Raw genomic sequence first — 19,013 nt, 5'->3', positions numbered from 1 at the left:
GATGCTTTTTCATTGAAAGCTAATTGCTATGAGGTGATCTTATGACAGCTGAAATCTTGAATGAGAGCTTAGAGTAGGTGATCCCTTCCACCTGAGTGTGTGTGGAAAAATGGTAGGTTTGGAAGAGTCAAAGAGGGGCAGTCCAATCCTAATGGGGGGAGGAAAGGGGTTTGGTGCTGGCATGACCTCAGCACTGGCATTAGTACCACTTGTGCTGGCTAAAGTGGCACCAAAGCCCGCGCAACTTCACTGGCAGGGTTTTCCTGGCACTGAGGCTCACGCAGGCGTCCAAGGGGTCATATAAGTTTCAGACAAAATGAAGATGAGATTTTTGCTTGTGTTGATATTTTCAAAGTGATAAACTATAACATGGCATAATTCTTGAGATCGTTTTATTGGTACACTGCATTTTCTTTCTACTTTATTTATAGTCCATAAGATATACAGCACAGTCCTAGACAGAGGTAGAAGGGTATAAGTCCATTGAAGTCATTGAACACAGAAGGGTGTAACTCTGTTTTGGATTGCATTGTCAGTGCTTTACTGTATATGTATAGTTCTGAAAATCACTGCTATATTTATTATGAGATTTAAATATTATAATTGAGGATATTCAGGGATTTTTGCCACAACATCGTTTGCTATTTAAATATGCTTATAGCTGAAAATATTTATTCAGTTGGGTCCTATCAAGCAAAATCTGAAGTGAGGCTAATGCATTATAATTGTGATCGTTAAATAATTAGTGTGTTAAAATGCTTTAAAAGTTTTTAAAAATCTGAAAAAGGAGAGATATGCCAAGAGGAAACTACCACTGCATTGTAATTATGCAATCACAGTGTGATTTAATCATATATAGAATGTGTGCTATGCTAATTTGTAGCCTATTGTGACATTTTTTGTCGTAGCATGTTTCATCTGTCTAATCTTTAAAAAGCTTTCTGTTTTTAAATAATTAATATGTTTATGGAAAAAAATATGTCTGTCTGTGTTCATACAAGGGGGAAAGTATTTGTAGAAATATGTTGAGCAATCCATCATCTCAAGTAAAATATAAGAAAATTAGCCACGTAATAAATATCTATATATGTAATTTTGAACCTGGACCCAAAGTTCAGATCAAAAGACATGAACAATGAGGTCAGGTATGGATGGGGGGGACACCTCTACAAATTGGGGAACCCCCAAAAATTTGCAGAAAAAATCCCAAAAGTAAACCCCCAACCAGAGAAGTCCTCATGAGATCATAGTCGGCACTGTGGGGTTGCCTAACAACTCTGTATTGCACCACTTTTGCAGTGATGAGAAAGCCGCAACTGGAGCAAGGACGTGGCCGTGGGAGTTAGGGAGACGAGAAAGCAGAAAGGGAGACAGCAGGAGCAGGGAGAGAGAAAAGCAACGGGAATGGGGAGTGAGAAAGTGGTGGTGGTAAACTGGAGGAGAGAAAAGCATTGGTAGGAGCATCGGGGGATAAGGAAACAGTGGCAGGAAATTGTTGAAGAGAAAAGTGGCAACAGAAGTGAGGTATGAAGAGGTAAGCAAGGAGGAGCAAAGCCATTCTTCATGGTTCCCAACTTGAGGTATGCTGTTGTTCTAAAAAACTAGCCGTTAAGCTTAGATCAAGGAATCTGCATCATCATCACACTCTCGTATTTTTGTTGTGTGTGTGTGTGTGTGTGTGTGTGTGTGTGTGTGTGTGTGTAAAGTGCCTTCAAGTCGCAGCCGACTTATGGCGACCCCTTTTTGTTACAGGGCTACAATTCAGAAGCCTTACCAATATTCTTTCTGTATTGTATGTGTTAGTTTTGTGTTCAGTTTTTCATCACATGTGGAACACAAGTCTTTATTCCCATTAATTTTACATCTCACTTGTAGCTAGAGTTGCCAGCTATGGGTTAGGAAATACCTGGAGGTTTTTGGGGCGGAGCCTGAGGAGGACGGGGTTTGGGGAGGGGAGGGACTTCAATGCAATAGAATCCAATTGCCAAAACGGCCATTTTCTCCTGGTGAACTGATCTGTATTGGCTGGAGATAAGTTGTAATAGTGGGAGATCTCCAGCTAGTACCTGGAGGCTGGCAACCCTACTTGTAGCACTGGGTTAGGTGTTTGCAGCCATCTGTCCTGTCTGTACTTTTTTTTAAAAAAGTTTTTTTGTAAAGTGTGGGCCTCAGAAATGCTTTCCAGTTTTCAGTCATGTTTCCCATTTGATGAAACCAACTGCCCGAGGAGGTCCTCAATCCTTGTCACTCCCCGCCTCCCAAGTTGGACAAATCAGCCCTTTTCCACAGAACATTTAGAGATTGATGTTTACAGTTGTCTGTGGTATTTGGTCTTTTGTTGGGCATCCAAAGTAATTGGCTGTGGAATTATTCTAATTCGCATAGACAACAGCCATACTGTAGCTGATATTCTGTCTGTAGTTAGCTATTTTAATTGATTTTGTAATTTTGTAAGGCCCTTTAAGAAAACAGACATGGCAAGGCATACATTTTTAAAATAAGTAAATATAAACACTCAACAGTGTTCTGTTTAACTGTCCCCTCTAAGTTGGAAAAAACAGACAAATAAATACACGTAATCTACTTTTTCCCCTTATTATCTCTGTTGATACATAATTGTCAGATCCTTTACTGTCTTTCCGGTTGCCAAGGAGACAAGACTTTCACTGGCAGTTCTGGGTATATCTTAATGCAGATGTACATGTATTTCAATCTTATTACCACTGCTGCTAATCAGTTCATTTGCTCTGATGATGTTTACAACTTTTGTATTTCGGTAGGGATCTATTATTTGTAAAACAACAACAGTATGTGTATGTTAAAAAAATGTTACATTTGGCAAGAATTCAATATTGGTAATACTTATAAAAACACACCTTAAAAGATAAAAGGCACTGTGCCCCCCATTCATTGTAAGTGGAGAAGCAGAACATCAGTAACTCTTATCTCCCCCCCCCCTCCTTTTCATTTCTTTGTTTAGCTCTGTGTGGTGGATATATTCATGCGAGAAGTGGAACTGTATTATCCCCAGGGTTCCCTGATTTTTACCCAAATTCTTTAAACTGCACTTGGACAATTGAAGTTTCTCATGGCAAAGGTAAAACACTATGTGATTGTGCAGGATTTGCAACTTCAAAATGGCTCCTGAAAATAATACATTCGTTTTAAAAATCTATGAAAGAAAAGCAACCCATCTCGGCTGACGTAAATACAAAATGTACCTAACAATCTCGACTCCTTAATGAAGAGACTAAGAGATCAAGTGAAAGTAAACATTTTTTAAAATTATTTTGGCTCCCTATGTGGGTTGCAAGTTTTCAAGTTTACAGGATACTTTACAGGGTTTTATCCTCCTGTGCAGAATCTCCAGGGGATGGAATTAGTCTCAGGGTGAGAAATGAGAGGCCAGAGGGCAAGCTATATTCCACAGGTACCATTTTCAGCCTTGTCCTTGTTGCCTTTGCCTGCATGGCTTTCCAGCATCTTTATCTGTAGAGAAGAGTGATTGAGAGGTAGATACCAATACAATTTGGGAGGGAAAGAGAAAGGAAAAAAGGGAACAAGAAATACATGGAAAAGGGGGACTTAATTCAGTACTGGAGAAATTCAGAAGAAACGTTACAGCCCATTCCTGAAGGAGGGTAGTTAAGTGACGGCCAGGGATGGAAATTTTTTTTAAATGAATTTTCTAAAAACCAGTGTCCGTACCACTTTGCATGACACAAGTGGCACGGATGCCAGTGGTGGGGTCACGTTGGCTTCTAAGCAGCTCGGGCCCCCCTTCAGGATTTCATGGACAGATATTGTTCTTTTTAAAAAATCTTCCAAGTGGTCCCAACCCCCGCCCCCAATTTTCACACTCTCTGAATCTGGACCTCTCTATGTCCTTAAGAAATAGCAGAGAACTAAAGAGTCGCTTTGTGGGAAGTTTAATGAGAATGAGGCTCAGAAGCATTCTCTCCGTTTTGTGAATAAAATGTTATTTTTCCAGAGACAGAAGATGCACCAAACCTTTAAGTTCTAGTTGCTCTTAGCCTGCTCTTTCATTTGGTTACAGGATATTCCTGTGGGCTTAGTCTTGTTTGGCAAAGAGAAAGGGGAAACAGCTGGAAGGACATACCAAGCATAATTTCTTCAGGATAATCCTGAAGCAAATCTTACCCAAATCCCCCATTTGTCAAAAGGAAAAGGAAGTATTTTGTATCAGGTGTGCCATTTAAAAAGCCAGATAAGTAAATAAATTGTAAGATTATCTTGCTTAGGCTGTTGAATTAAACAAATAAATATAATTAATGATGAAATACTTGGAAAAGGTGGTACTATAAGAATATTTAATCCGGCTCAATTGATTTTTAGAAACAGATACACCTCTTTGCTAACCTTGATGGTAAGCTACTTGTTTTCATGAACATGATTATAATATGAAAGATCATAAATTCTATTTTTTTCACCCATCTGAGTTAAACAGACAAAAGTCAGAATGGTAAAGATGGCAGCAAGAAAGGATAGAAAAATTCTATAGAAATTTGTTCTTTATTCAATAGCGCCTACATTTCTGAGCATTGAAGCTTAATTTTCTTTGGTGAAAATTCAGTAGTAGGTTAAAGACCTTTCTATGCTCTTCTGCTTGTCATTGTAGTCATGTCTATGTAATACATCCTAAATAGTGTGTTTCTGTTTTGCCTCTTTCACTAACCTCATGTGAATTTATCATGGCTGCCTTGTCCCAGCTCGTGCAGGACTCTGTGACTTCTCCATGATAAAATCCTTTCAGAGCCTGAATCCTTTCAGAGCCTGAATCATGCACTTACTTTCCCCAACTGTTACGAACATTTCAGTCTAGCTTTAAAAAAAATGTGCTCACAGTATAAAATCAATGCAAGAGGGCAATGCAAGAGTGATCTTACAGAGAGTAAGCATATAAAACCAGAAAATCCGGGAGTTTATTAGCTCTTCTCTAACATCAAATGAAAATGTCTTGCTTAACAGTAATATATCTGCCTTTTTAATAACCTGTGAAATCATCCTACTTCTTCGTTTTGTTAAAGACAAAAGACTTATTAGACTGCAGTCACTACTAACAATTAAAGGAGCTTTGTCTTTTAATGTTCAGCAGTGTTGCAATTAGAAGTTGTTTCAAAAATAATTGGAAGGGGGGGTTGCCTTCTGCATTTTGTCACTAGTTTAATGCATTCTTGAGCAGTATGGTATTTGTCTAAATAAGCTGTTTGTTTGTTTTTTGCTCAGTTTAGATAACTTCAAGGATTGAAGCGATGAAATAGGATTTTAAAAGCAGAGTATTAAAATGGATTTCGTGCTCTTCTGGTTGTGAAACTTTGAAATGTATCATCTTCCTTTCCCCCCTAGATTTTCTTTGTTCTCTTCTTCTTCTTCTTTCCCTTTCTTGGATGATTTTTAAAAAAATGTAATGCCAATTCTTGTGTAGTTGTCCTGGGTCAAAAGCAAGGACTTTAAGAAAACAAACACAATTTCTTATGTAGGCTAGCTTTGGCAATAATGTATACATCGAAGAAATGTACTCAACTTAATTTAGAATGTTGTCAGAATTGTAGTCATTTTTCAAGGTCATCATATATATGCCCATTGTGTTGTGCTTTAACTACAATTTACTGAATGTGTTTGCATCTATACTTATCCATCAGATGAGGCTCTTTTTTGAATTCACTGGACAGTGGAGACAAGGATGAGGCAGAGAACTCAATGGCAAGTGGGGGTGGGAGGAGGTGGCAATTGAGAGAGAGAGAGAGAGAGAGAGAGAGAGAGAGAGGTGATGCTGACTAAGGAGAGCAGGGGCAAGTTAATGGTGATTGGGGTTAAGGAAGGAAGGAATGAAGGGGTAAGAAATGGGATTTTTACCTCCTCTGTGATTCCTCATTTGTCCCCCTTTTGGGCATGTATATTGTCAGTGGTTTGGTTCTTTATTTTTTGCTCATGGTTTTCTAATTTTTTGTTGTCTATTCATATTTTAACAAATTCTATAAACAATATATATATGCACTTCTCATCATTGTATAATATTTGTATAATATGCATATATTCTGTAGAGCTAAGTAATACTCTTCAGGACATTAGATTATAAATGACTTCCCAGAAAATAATATGTTATGCTTTATTCCTTCCTTCAAGGTGTGCAGCTGATCTTCCACACCTTTCACCTAGAAAGTTCTCATGACTATTTGCTCATCACTGAAGATGGAAGCTTCACAGAGCCTGTTGCCAGATTAACTGGGTCAGTCTTGCCTCCTACCATTAAAGCTGGACTCTTTGGGAACTTCACTGCCCAACTTCGGTTCATTTCTGATTTTTCAATTTCTTATGAAGGCTTCAATATAACGTTTTCAGGTAAAGATGCAGGGCCTGAGATATTATTTTTAAAAGACTGAGATGCTTACTGTTTACCCAAATAGTTATACTAAGAACAGAAAGATGAATTCTTTAAGGAAAGCTGTAAGATCTACTGTTTGGTAGAAAAGGTATTAGTATAGCAATAAAACCTCTGTACTTATATTTGTGTGGTTATTGCTTCCTAGTGTACCTTTCCAAATGGATGTCTTCAACATGACTTGTGCATATTTAAAAAAAAATATTTTGATGGCTTACTTACTGGAACTGTTCTAGATCATTATTATGCTACACGGTTTTATTGTTGTGTCACTATCACCAGTGCTATCACTGCTATTAGTTTGATAAAATGAGTACTATTTTAAAAGTGGAGAATACTAATTTAGAACAAATATGTCTTCCACTTTAGATATTTTTTCCGAGGAAAGAAGGACCTCATCTTATCAATAGTACTATTTCAAATTCAGCAAACTAGAGAGAGAAATAACAAGAATAACAGGGCAATCTGATGCAGAGTTATCATTTTCTACGCCCGTTGAAATCAATGGGTTTAAACTGGAGTAACTCTACATAGGATTTCACTGTTGGTTATGTTTTAGAATGTCACAATTACACTTAATGTCAGCATGGAATAATTGTGATGATTTCACAATTGGTAGATAGATGTTCTAGGAGGTAGTTGTCATAGGGTTCCACTGACTTCCAGGAAACATGCTCAGGAATAAATGCCCAGTCCATGGCTGTTAATCTGATAGCAAGGATTAATATTAACTACTACAGTGTGTTGGTCCTGTGGAAATTCCCCATTGAGCACTGGCAGTGAGGAAGAACTGTCTGAAGCATAAAATACTTTTGTCATGACAGACCAGAGTTCTGTATTCTCCTTGGTTGATCACAAAGCCCTTTTCAAGAAAACAGTAAATCAAGCAAACCAGGTAGCTTTTGTTAAGTGTAAGTAGACTCTTCATATCCAGTCAAAAGCATGTGTAATTTAAGACAGTATGGTATAGTGATTAGAGTTTCAGACTAGGATCTGAGAGACCTAGCTTCAAGTCCCTACTCTGCCATGGCAGCTTGCTGGGTGATCTTGGGCTTGTCACTCACTGCCAGCGTAACCTACCTCCCAGGGTCGCTATGAATTGAGAATGGAAGAATGTTGTAAGCCACTTTGGGTCCCTGTTAAGAAGAAAAGTAGAGTAAAAATGAAATAAATAAATAAATAAATAAATAAATAAGAGCTGTCAATTAGACCACTTAAGTCACAGCTTATAAATGTAAATGTTTCTAGGTCAATTTTTGAAAATATCTTACATTTACAACTAAATTTCGGCATGCAGCTCTTGATGCAATGAGTCAAATATCTCATTGTCTTTCACATTTTGTCCAGGTCTTTTGTAGCCCTAATTGTAATGTACATCAGTGAGTGATGCTTTTGTACATCTGAGTATTTCGGTTGGTTCTATATTGTTTCTAGTTGTTGTTCTTTGTTCCAGTTGGAGTTGAGTGCTAATCTTAAGAGCTGTGCTAGAGGATGTGCAGTAGACCACCTGAAAACCTTTATTAAAGCTGGATGTCTTGAACACATGTATTCAATATTGCTGCATCTTCTTTGCAGTGTGATTCAAGGCAATCTAGTCCACTGAGATGATGTGAAGAGGATGTGGTGATCAGATTGGGCTGTGCTACAATTTCACAAATCAGATTATCCTCTCTCTCAGGGCCAAACTGCACAATACATTTTTAATGACCCTCGACTCAACTCACTTTCACTTCAGTCCTACAACAGCTTCAGGGAAAGTTACTTTTCAAGCCTGCAGGGAATCATGTGACTCAGTTCAGTGGCATGGCGGGAGGAGGGGGCTTGGTAATAAGGTTGCCTTGGTAACAAGGTCACAATCCCTCTCCCTCCTGACTTTTACTGCACTATTTTTGTACTTTTAAGAATGTGAAGTAAGCACAAAGGAATCGTTCTAACTGCTTCTCTTTTAAAACAAGTCTCCCCCTTGGGTAACCAGATCAGACTAGTGTCCCATGCATGTAATGCTCATAAGTGACCAACAGCACCAGAGCAAGGTTACTGTACCTCATTTGCATAACAGTGGTTACCAGCAATGAGTAAGAATAACATCACTACCTCTGAACACTGCAAATAGTATCAGTGCCATTTTACACTGGAATTGCTTGTGAGGACTTCGGATACAGTGAAGATGAACAAATCAGCATCTCATTCATGTTAGAAGAAAGGAAAATTGTCAGGAGATCTCTGGAAACACACATGAGACCATTTTGTCCATTTTGAATTAATGGGAATAAAGATGCTATAATACAGAGTTATGTATTCTGTGTAATATAATAAAAAGATAAAAGGATTGGTTCAAGGTCAAGAGATTAAACAGCCAGCAGAGTTGAAAAGAGGAAGATGTAGTCCTTTGGTTACTTAGAAGTAGTCAGAACTTAGCTACTTCAGAGGGAGAACTAAAGTTATTGGAACAAGACTGAAATCCTGCACAAGACAAAGTAGTGTAAAATGGAGTTGATATGGTGAATCCAGCCACAGCTGGATAAGAAAAAGAGGATAGAATGTGGGGGAAGGGGAAAAAAAGGAAGTAGAACATTAATGGATCAGTATAACAAGGTTAAAAACAACCTTTTCATATTTTTGAATGTGATGCTTTCAGTCAGTGCTGTCGAAAGGAAAACTATAACCTTATAAGTCTGTTGGGCTGTAACTCTAGGATGTAACTCCGGCATTACTGTGTTAATTAGTTAAATATGTAGTGTGTAGTAGTAGTTTATTGTCTCAGACCATAGGCCATTACAATCTAAAACAATATAACAGTTAAATATGTATGACTGCTGTGCATTCTCCAAAAAAAATATTTCCTGTTATTGTGGGGCATCGATTGGGGGAGGGTAATAAACATCCACCATGATTTCTAAACTTATCAGATGGATTTCTTCGAAGATGTGGTAGACTTTTTACATGTGTGTAAATATGGGGCATTTCATAGGACTGTGGTGATTTAAAGTATAAATTATTTAAATCTACCTAAATCTACTAGCCATCTTAATTCACCATTAACTTTAGATGTGAAGAAATGTATGGTAGATTTTAAATTATAGCTCTCAAAAATTTAGAATTCTTGATTACATAATTTCCATGCATGTTTGTTGCTATTTCATGGTTATTTTAAATTACTTTCTACAAAAGTGAAATTTGCAAAACTGTCCCTTTTCCCAAAGACAGATTTGCATGTTGTTTCCACAGATAATAACAGGCAACTGTTCTCTCTTCTGCTCATTGGAGTGCAATTCCTGGATTAAAAATGGATTGAAGTTTAATTGGGGTAAAACTGGAGGATTTGCTTATCACTAGTTTCTAGCACAAAGATAACTGGGAATAGCAGTTTGCTGGGGCTTCTACGTCCTTATTGTCTCAGGAAAGTACAATCTCATGGATCTCTGCAATGGAAACTTTCTGCTGGTAATTCTTATGCATGGTTTGGAGAGAGTGGACAGGGAGACATTTTTCTCCCTGTAGGGCTGGCGGCCTCTGGGAGAACCGCCCTCTTTTCTTCTGTGAGCTGTAAGGTTCGGGCCAAGGGAGCCTCCTCGGCCTCAGACCATTCTGAGGGAGAGTCTGAGTCACCCTCTCCCTCAGAAGACGCCAGGGCCACATAGCTGTCTGTTGCCAGCGATAGGACCTCTGACCATGCTCCTCCTCAGCCTCAGCTCCCTTGGCCATTTTATAGACCTAACTCCCGCCCCCTTCCCTTTGGCTCCACCCCCCGAGCCCTTATAAGGGCCAAGTCAGCTTCCCCCTTCCCCGGCGTCTCCCACAAGACATAGGCGCGGCCACGCCCAGGGCGAGCCCGCCCACCTCCCAGCTGTCCGACGGCGCAACAGCTGAGCATCGGAGCCCCACCACCCCATTCCAGCAGCCCTCCGCCACCGCATGGTCGCTCTGCCAGCTCCCCAACGGTGCGCGGTCGCTCTGCCGGCTCCCCGACGCTCCCCACCGGGGTGTGGTCGTCCCACTCTTCTCCGTCTGGGGGCGTCGTCGCACCCTGCCCAGGTTTGTTCCTTGGGTCCACTGTGCCGTTTGTGTTCCCCACGGGTCCCGGACAGCCGGGGCTGGGGGCTGTCTCGGGATACTCCCTCTCCCATAATATTAGAACGTGGGGTCATTGCTGAAGCTGGAAGGTGAGAGATTCAAAACAGATAAAAGGAAGTATTTTTTCACACAACACATAGTTAAATTGTGGACCTTCCTGCCCCAAAATGTGATGGCTGCCAACTTGGAAGGCTTTAAGATGGGAGTGGACATGTTCATGGAGGAAAGGGGGTATTCATGGCTACTAGTTAAAATGGATACTAGTCATGATACATATCTATTCTCTCCAGGATCAGAGGAGCATTCCCATTATCTTAGGTGCTGTGGAACACAGGCAGGATAATGCTGCTACAATCTATTTGTTTGGGGCTTCCTAGAGGCACCTGGTTGGCCACTGTGTGAACAGACTGCTGAACCTGATGGGCCTTGGTCTGATCCAGCAGGGCTTTTCTTATGTTCTTATGTTCTTACTCTCCTAATAAAGGCCTGAGGAGCAATTGCCCCACCCCTTTAGTGATGGAGGAAGGTATGCACTCTAGTGAAAAGAAAGGAGATGGGAACAATGAATTGGAATGGTTTAAGATTATCTGCAAGCTGAGCCAAACTTCAAAAGGATTTTGGTTCAGGCCTTAAATGGTTTGTCAGTTATGAAATGGGGATATGTTGGGTTTCTTTAATTTTCTGACTATCCAACCCCATTTTTGACATTTGTCTTCCTCTTTAATCATGATTATAAATAGTTGTTTCCAGAGGATATTCAAGAAAAGAAGCATTCATGGTTTTCCAAAACTTTTGTAAACAGTTGATTATCTCTGTTATTAGGGTTGCCAACCCCTAGGTACTAGCTGAAGATCTCCTGCTATTACAACTGATTTCCAGCCAATCGAGATCACTTCACCTGGAGCAAATGGCCGCTTTGGCAATTGGACTCTATGGCATTGAAGTCCCTCCCCTCCCCAAATCCTGCCCTCCTCAGGCTCTTCCCCGAAAACCTCCCGCCAGTAACGAAGAGGGACCTGGCAATCCTATCAGTTATATATATTTTATCCCACTCTTCTTCCAAGGAGCTCAAGGCAACACATATGACTTCTCCTCCCCCATTTTATCATTACTAGGCTGAGAGAGAATGTTTGGCCCAAATTTACCCAGCAAACTTCATAGCAGAGAAGGGATTTAAACCCAGGGTCTCCCAGGTCCTAGTCTGACCAGTACAATTTACAATTTATTAGATAGGTAAAATATTATACTATTCTTATGAACATTATAAAATATGGCTATCACATACATATCATTTTTAACTAGATCTGGCTCAGAAATAATTTCCTTTGTTTCGGCAAGCAAAATGGTATTCTGCAAAATGAGTATTGTTTACTGAAGGCTTTGAATGTATTATTAGCTGAGATAGCAGTTTGGGTAGCAATAATAAAAACTGAACTGACAAAGGTAATAGAAATATATATATCACAAAGGGAAAATCATACATTAAGCATGCAAAGCAGTGCCTTTTGCATTTCTTATCCACCAACATATATGCTCGGCTCTCCTTTATAAAAGCCATTTTTCTTTGACTACAAAGGCACTGTACTCAGTTTATGCCTCAGCTCCTCTGGATGGAAAAAAATATATCCTGCAGGGGTTACTTTGACTTCACTTTCAAAGACTGCAGTTCCAGTAAGATGATTCTGCACATGCAAATTAATCCACACATTGAATTATCAGTTATATTTTCATAAACGACTAATGCTGAAATTGAGTTTACTATAGACACTTTTTGAAATTGTTGAAGAAAATTGCAAATCTATAATCCAATTCCATCTGACTTAAATGACATGTTGCAATATATTTTTGACTACTAATCAGTGTGTAGCAGACTTCCAGCAAGCTGGTATGTTCTCACTGTAACTCCTGGGATAAAGCCCTTTGCTAGGGCCATGCCACGATTTTGTGTTGTTTCACTCTTGGCAACAACTGGCCTGGGTTCAGGAGCTAATGGAACAGATGCCGTTGTGACAGATATTCTAGCAGGTTCCCTGGGATCAGATTTGGCAAAGTATAGTGTCATGCAAAGCTACTTAAGAAACAGGAAAAGAGGAAGTCCAGTTCTAGATGCCTGTGCATTTCATCATTCTAATTGCCAAGAGGGTTCTAGAAGCTGAGTGCCTTAGGAAACCTACCAAATTTTTCAGATACTGTTCTTTTGTCTTTACCTCACTTACAAATGCTACAGTTGCTGTAAAAGAAGCCTTCTTTTTCCACCACTGCTGTGCTCATCCAGACAAGCACTTGAGAGCAGGATTGCCAGCCAAACTCTGACAACCAGTGGGAGATACTGGGGAGTGGGGACAATGAAAACATTATAGGGGAAATCCATTATCAGACCTCCAAATGTATATTTTAATGTTAAAAAGCAGCCAAAGGGATCTTGACTTTGAGTGTATTGTGTTTTCCTGATAGAAAGTGCCTCTCTCTAGATGCTGTTAGTCCCAGTAGAGAACAAACAACAAAGCACCCATATTGTACTTGTCCCCCTCCCGTGGCTAATGGAAGCACAGGGGGCATCTATTGGGGAAAAGGGCAGAGGGAAAACTTACAACCCCTGCCCTGCCCCATGAAGCTGATCCAGTCTGGGGTGGTGCAGGATGGAGGCTAACCGGGGGGGGGAGGGCAAAAGAGGATAGGAACTGGCGTGACTTCTGCGCTGGTGTTAGTGCCACTTGCACTGGCTAAAGTGGCACTTACACCGGCTCCAGAAAGCCACCCGGCAGCACAATGCTTGGGTCTTGCACCGGTGTCAAAGGGCATTCCTGGGGTGAAGCTGACTTTAGTCAGCTCGGTAAGCCCTTTCAGCCTGGGAATGCCCCTTTTTGCAGGCACTAAGTTACCCCTGCAAAAGAAGCAGGAACTCTATGCAGTGGAACTCTATGGAGAGTGCCACTTTTTTTGTTTGTTTGTTTTCAAAATTGCTTTTTTTTTTGGCTTGCTGAGCTCAGCAGCAAGCTGCTCTCAAGGCGGCACAGCTGCTCTGTCCCCGGGTGCTCCTTAACCCCCCCCCATTAGGACTGGGATGCAAGAGATCCAATCAGAACTTCTGCTCTAATGTTTGATAGGAATTGCATGTTAAAATAGAACTTGTAATGAGAGGAATTCCATGACACACAAATCGAGAACCTAATGGTCTATTTCTGTTTCTCTTGTAGGAGAAGCAGTGTTTTACAACAGAACTTGTCTGGTGGTGGGCAGGCTGTGCTTATCACTTTATTTCCACTTTTGCCATACCTACAATTCAGGGGGGAAAACAGGAAAATCTTAAATATAGAGAACAGACCTGTAGAGAATGATCCAGAAGCTCAGAAATAGCATTGTGTAACATGGAAGCTCCCAAATAAAGAATGTGCATGCTATATTTCAACCAGAGAAAAAATCAACATGTGCAAATGGCTCTGATTTCATCCAAAGAAAGATGGAAAGAAAAAGATGTACTCTTACAGCCAGACATTCTAGGCATTATAATAAGTGCAAGGCTGCCATTGGGACATCATTTTGTGATGTCTCAATGTTGTGTTCCCCAAAATCAATATTATTTATTGACAGGAGTAACTAACTAGATAATGCAGAATACCGTGATGTAAATTCTACTAAATTATATGAAAAGGAAGTAAATGTTGGTAGCTGCTGTGTATTTACCCAGTTTTATTTATTTATTTACTTCATTTGTATCACACCTTTCTCCCACATAGGGACCCAAACTGCTCACACCATTCTCCTCTCTTCCATTTTATCTTCACCATGACTCTGTGGGGCAGGTTAGGCTGCAAGAGTATGACTGACCCAAGGTCACCCAGCAAGCTTCCATGGCATGAGTGGGGATTCGAAACCAGGTCTCCCTAATACTAGTCCAACACTCTTAACCACTATACCACACTGGCTCTCAGTTTGGCCCTAAGCAGCAGGAATGGACCAGTGGATATTTGAATATAATATACTGAAAAGTCTATGCATTGTAATTGATTTGAACTGACAATGTATTTTGGTTACCTGTAGTTGTTACATTCGACTTTTTAAAAACAAAAATGAGACGTTCATCTTTTTTCTTTGTTTTTGATTTGTTGTCTGAAGAATATGACCTGGAACCCTGTGATGACCCTGGTGTTCCTGCCTTCAGTCGAAGAATAGGATTTCATTTTGGTGTTGGAGATTTCTTAACATTCTCTTGCTTCCCTGGATATCGTTTGGAAGGTGCAAGCAAGCTTACGTGCCTAGGAGGTGGTCGCCGTGTATGGAGTGCACCTCTGCCAAGGTGTGTGGGTAGGTGGTCACATGCTTTCATTTCATTCATCCAGTTGTTGATAGCACATGCGGTGGGGGAAGAAAGACAGGGCAGCGCACGATGCTGAAGATAAAATGGCAGCTCTCTAAAGTACCTTGACACGAGAACTATGTTCTCATTTGTTTTGCAGTTCTTGATCCTTGTTTTAAAATTTGACACAAGGACTTGATAGTAACAACTATATTCCTTGGCTAAAATTATAATAGTTGCTAAGTCTCAAAGGGGCGGTGATTTACCTATTTATTATTCTCCAGTACATATTTTAAATGAGGATGAGGTGCTTTTGCCAGTTCACTCTGATTCTGAATGTACTAACCAATTGATGTTGGCAGTCAAGAGTTGGCAATGAAATGCAATTGGAATGATTGTTGCTTGAGAAATACTTTACACTTATATCGAAGTGTGTGTGAAGGCATAATTCTTCCTGCTGGTTTTGACAATAAAGAAATTACCCATTTGGACATCATAATCCCAAATAGTCTTTCCATGGTTTAAGCTTTGCAGTTTAGATCATTTTGTGGCACTTAGCAAACATTGGAATCAGCTGCAGTGTGGTGAATTTATATGTGTGCTGTTTTCAGGGTCAGTGATCAGCTTCTGCTCTGTTTTATACAATCTTATTTCTTATAGGATTTTGTTTTGCTCTATCAAAATTACTTCCAGTTATTGGACAGGGAGTGTACCTATATCACTGATTAGATGGTTCATATAGGGGGGGGGAATCTATTCTCCTGAAAGAAGGACAATGTAAAACTTTATCATCGTGCTGTGTATAGCTGGAGCAGATGTCTTAAGGAAACAATCATTATATTATAATGAAATTTTGTACATGCGAGTTTCCCCATTGAGCCAAATAGCACCCGTCAAGACCATTTCAAGTTGGTAAAATGGCATGGTGGGGAACGCTGAAGCTTCACGTGTACCAGAGTCTTGATCTGAATTGGGACACCACATTTGCAGGAATTGAGAACAGTCTGCATCTTACATGTGAGTGTTACACAGGACACAGGATGGGACCCCAGACTCAACCTGCATATGTATTAGTTAACAGATGTCTCTGAAATATATGTTATATAGGAATAAAAGGAAAATGAGATACATTGCAGCTTCAGGTTTATAGGAAAGTGGCTTGAAGAGACACAAGTGTTAAAAGAATTTGGGGGTCACTGGGGGGTGCAGGGGGGAGGTAGTTTGAATTTCCTGCATTGTGCAGGGGGTTGAACTAGATGTCCCTGAAGGTCCCTTCCAACTCTATGTTTCTGTTCTGTAAACAGGCCACCACAATCACAAAGCTATGTATAAACTCAAAAGTCCTATTAAGGCTAGGGCTTTTAGCTGGGGCTGGGCTTCTAATTATTTGAAACAGCTTCAGAGTTTTTATTAGCTACTTCTGTACAGAATTTGCAAAGAAAAAAAATGCAGCTGTCAGCCACTAAAGATCAAAGAACTTTTTGCAGCCTTGCTTCAATTACGTGTATTCTTCATGCTATTTGAATCTGTCGTGAAATCCCAGAAAGGACCTTACCACACAGACTGCAAACCAAACCAAAATATGCTGAATGATGAAGCAATTAAATATGGCTCCAGATCAGGTTGAAGAACAGTTCCGACCATCCATTATTTATCATATTGGGGGGGGGGGTAAATAAAAGGTATATGGTAGTCATTTGAAGATCTGCAATGGCTTACTTCTTCCAATGGATTGCTTCTATTTATACTTGTTACACGTTATATGAGATCTGAGGTCCTCCTGTGTGCTTTTGAGCATCTATTTACCACCGAGCAACATATTTAACTGGCACCAACACGTACAGTTTTAAGGACTATTGTTGATCCTCAGAGTATTTGCCCTTCATTTTGCAGTTTATTACTTAATTTAGTTCCAAAGACTTGAAAGGTTTGTTCCCCTGTGCTACCTTTCAAATAAGGTCAAAATTAGCTGCTTATTTCTCGGCTTTCAGTAGAGAGATTGTTTCATTAGTTTGGTATTATTAAAGCTATTAATAGTGGTTCTAAACGAAGTTTATTGAGGCACTATTAAACTATATGGCAATTAAATAAAGCATTATTTTCAGTCTTGGGGAGGCTAAAAATGTTCAAGTCCTGCAAACACATACATGCATGTAACTTCCCAAACGTGTAAAATAATAGCTGTATTGCTGTATTGCTGAACATTGATCTGCCTAGAAATTATACTGGTAGGCCTGGCACAAATATGTTACTTTAAAAAAAAAAAAAAAAGGTCAGATTTCATCTAGAAAGCAAAGTGCTGCCAGTCCCTACAGAAACATGCATGTCTCAGATAGTGTGACTTCCAAGAGCACAAGAAAATCCCATTGGTCTACATTCAGATACTCTGGAAAGCATTGAACCTCTCCTTATTTCAGAACTTCAAATAATCCTGGATGTTGGTTAGTAAGTAGTATGTTGGCATCCAGAAGTTGCTCATGTACAGTCTCCTCTGTGCGACAGAAGTGATCTTCTCAACAAGGGGAGGTCCCGACGGCTTTCATCTGAGCACCTGGCAGCCAGTTGTGGCAGCAAGAGAGTTGACCGTTTTTGCTGAAAATATTTGGGGATCTATACCAGGGTAGAGAGCCAGAATGGTGTAGTGATAGGGTTGCCAACCTCCAGGTACTAGCTGGAGATCTCCTGCTATTACAACTGATCTCCAGCCGATAGAGATCAGTTCACCTGGAGAAAATGGCCTCTTTAGCAATTGGACTCTATGGCACTGAAGTCCCTCCCCTCCCCAAACCCTGCCGGTGGCAAAGAGGGACATGGCAACCCTATGTAGTGATTAAGTTGTCAGACTAAGACCTGGGAAACCCAGGTTTGAATCCCCACTCTGCTATGGAAACTTGCTGGATGACCTTAGGCCAGTCACACACTATCAGGCCTTACCCTGGCTAGTATTTGAATGTGAGACCTCCAAGGAATACCAGGGTCATGACTTAGACCACTAGCAAACATCTCTTGCCTTGAAAACCCTATGGAGTCGCCATAAGTCAGCTGTGACTTGACAGCAAAAACAACCACTAAGGGGGGTGGTTAGGCTCCTACTGAGGTGTGTGCATGAACACTTGTGCAGGATGAGAGTGTTGTTTACTGAATCCAAAAGACCCACACCCACAGGCTAAATGGTGTTGGTTTATCAGATATGTGTGTCCTAAATAAACAGTGATTTTCACAAGTCATGCAGACTTAAAATAAATATCAGTCTTGGATTATGCAGTGGGTTTGCATAGATTTTTCCAGAATGTTTGTTGCATACTTTATAGACAAGTATGGGATTAAAATGTGACAGAGGGATAGCTAGATAGACAGACCCAGAATAACATACAAACTAAATTTAGTTTATTAGTCTGCCCACTTTTTTATGCAATGTAGGAAATTAATATTGTTTATCCATAGGAAATTAATATTGCTTGGTCCTAATATTCATTGAATGAATCGTTTGTATTCCTATACAAATGTTTGTTTGCATGCTATTTTATTAAAAAGATAATGAAAAGGTCTCTCAGAGCTGGGCAAAGGCTTTGTTCCAAATGTCAGGCATATGAAAGGGGTATCATAAAAACTGCACTTATCTCCTGACAGAACTCCTTTAATTTGAATTTCTGATATGCATTAGCTATTCTCTATTTTGAATATAATTCTTTGCCCAGTGCTCTGTTTGACTTTTTAAAAGTGCTTTTCAGCTTATTATCTACCCTGTTTCAAGACAAAGGTATTCCATTACTTTTCAGAAACTGTTTCAAAATTATTTAATTTCCTAATTAAATTGATTCTGAATTCTACTTCTAGTTTACAGCAGTTGGCATTTATCTCTGAGCATTATCCCTAAGCTAAAGTTAGGTACAGTGGTCAATGTACCTCACAACTGTTTTCTTTTTCCTTTGCTGACATATATACTTGGTTTTAATGAAAACATTAATGTGGATTTCTTTGTAAGTAATTTCTGCATGCTATTAAGAGGATTTGAAGTATTCTAAACTATAATTAAATGCCATTGAAATGCCATTAAATGATATCACAGACTCATTGGTGAGGACCAAAATTTAACATAGTTGATCTGAAATACTTGATAGAAAAGAAGTGAGAAGATGTCTGTAGTATAGCTGCAAGTTTCTTAAAATTGAACTATATAACAATCACACTATGGGGTCCTTCTGGGGTTGATTTATTTCAGATTGCAGGTATGAGATC

At 39.8% G+C, this 19,013-nt stretch overlaps 1 protein-coding gene across 1 annotated transcript in view; it reads left to right on the top strand.

The window, feature by feature from the left end:
- Positions 1-19,013, top strand: part of CSMD1 (CUB and Sushi multiple domains 1) — a 439,588-nt gene that overhangs the window by 152,516 nt on the left and 268,059 nt on the right. The window contains exons 13-15 of the mRNA XM_056856290.1: positions 2,981-3,097; positions 6,148-6,363; positions 14,594-14,782. Coding sequence (XP_056712268.1) covers positions 2,981-3,097; positions 6,148-6,363; positions 14,594-14,782 — 522 coding nt within the window. The remainder of the gene's footprint in view (positions 1-2,980; positions 3,098-6,147; positions 6,364-14,593; positions 14,783-19,013) is intronic.

Source organism: Euleptes europaea, chromosome 10 (assembly GCF_029931775.1).
Source record: "Euleptes europaea isolate rEulEur1 chromosome 10, rEulEur1.hap1, whole genome shotgun sequence".
NCBI lineage: Eukaryota > Metazoa > Chordata > Lepidosauria > Squamata > Sphaerodactylidae > Euleptes > Euleptes europaea.
This window is presented reverse-complemented; position numbering and strand designations above follow the sequence as displayed.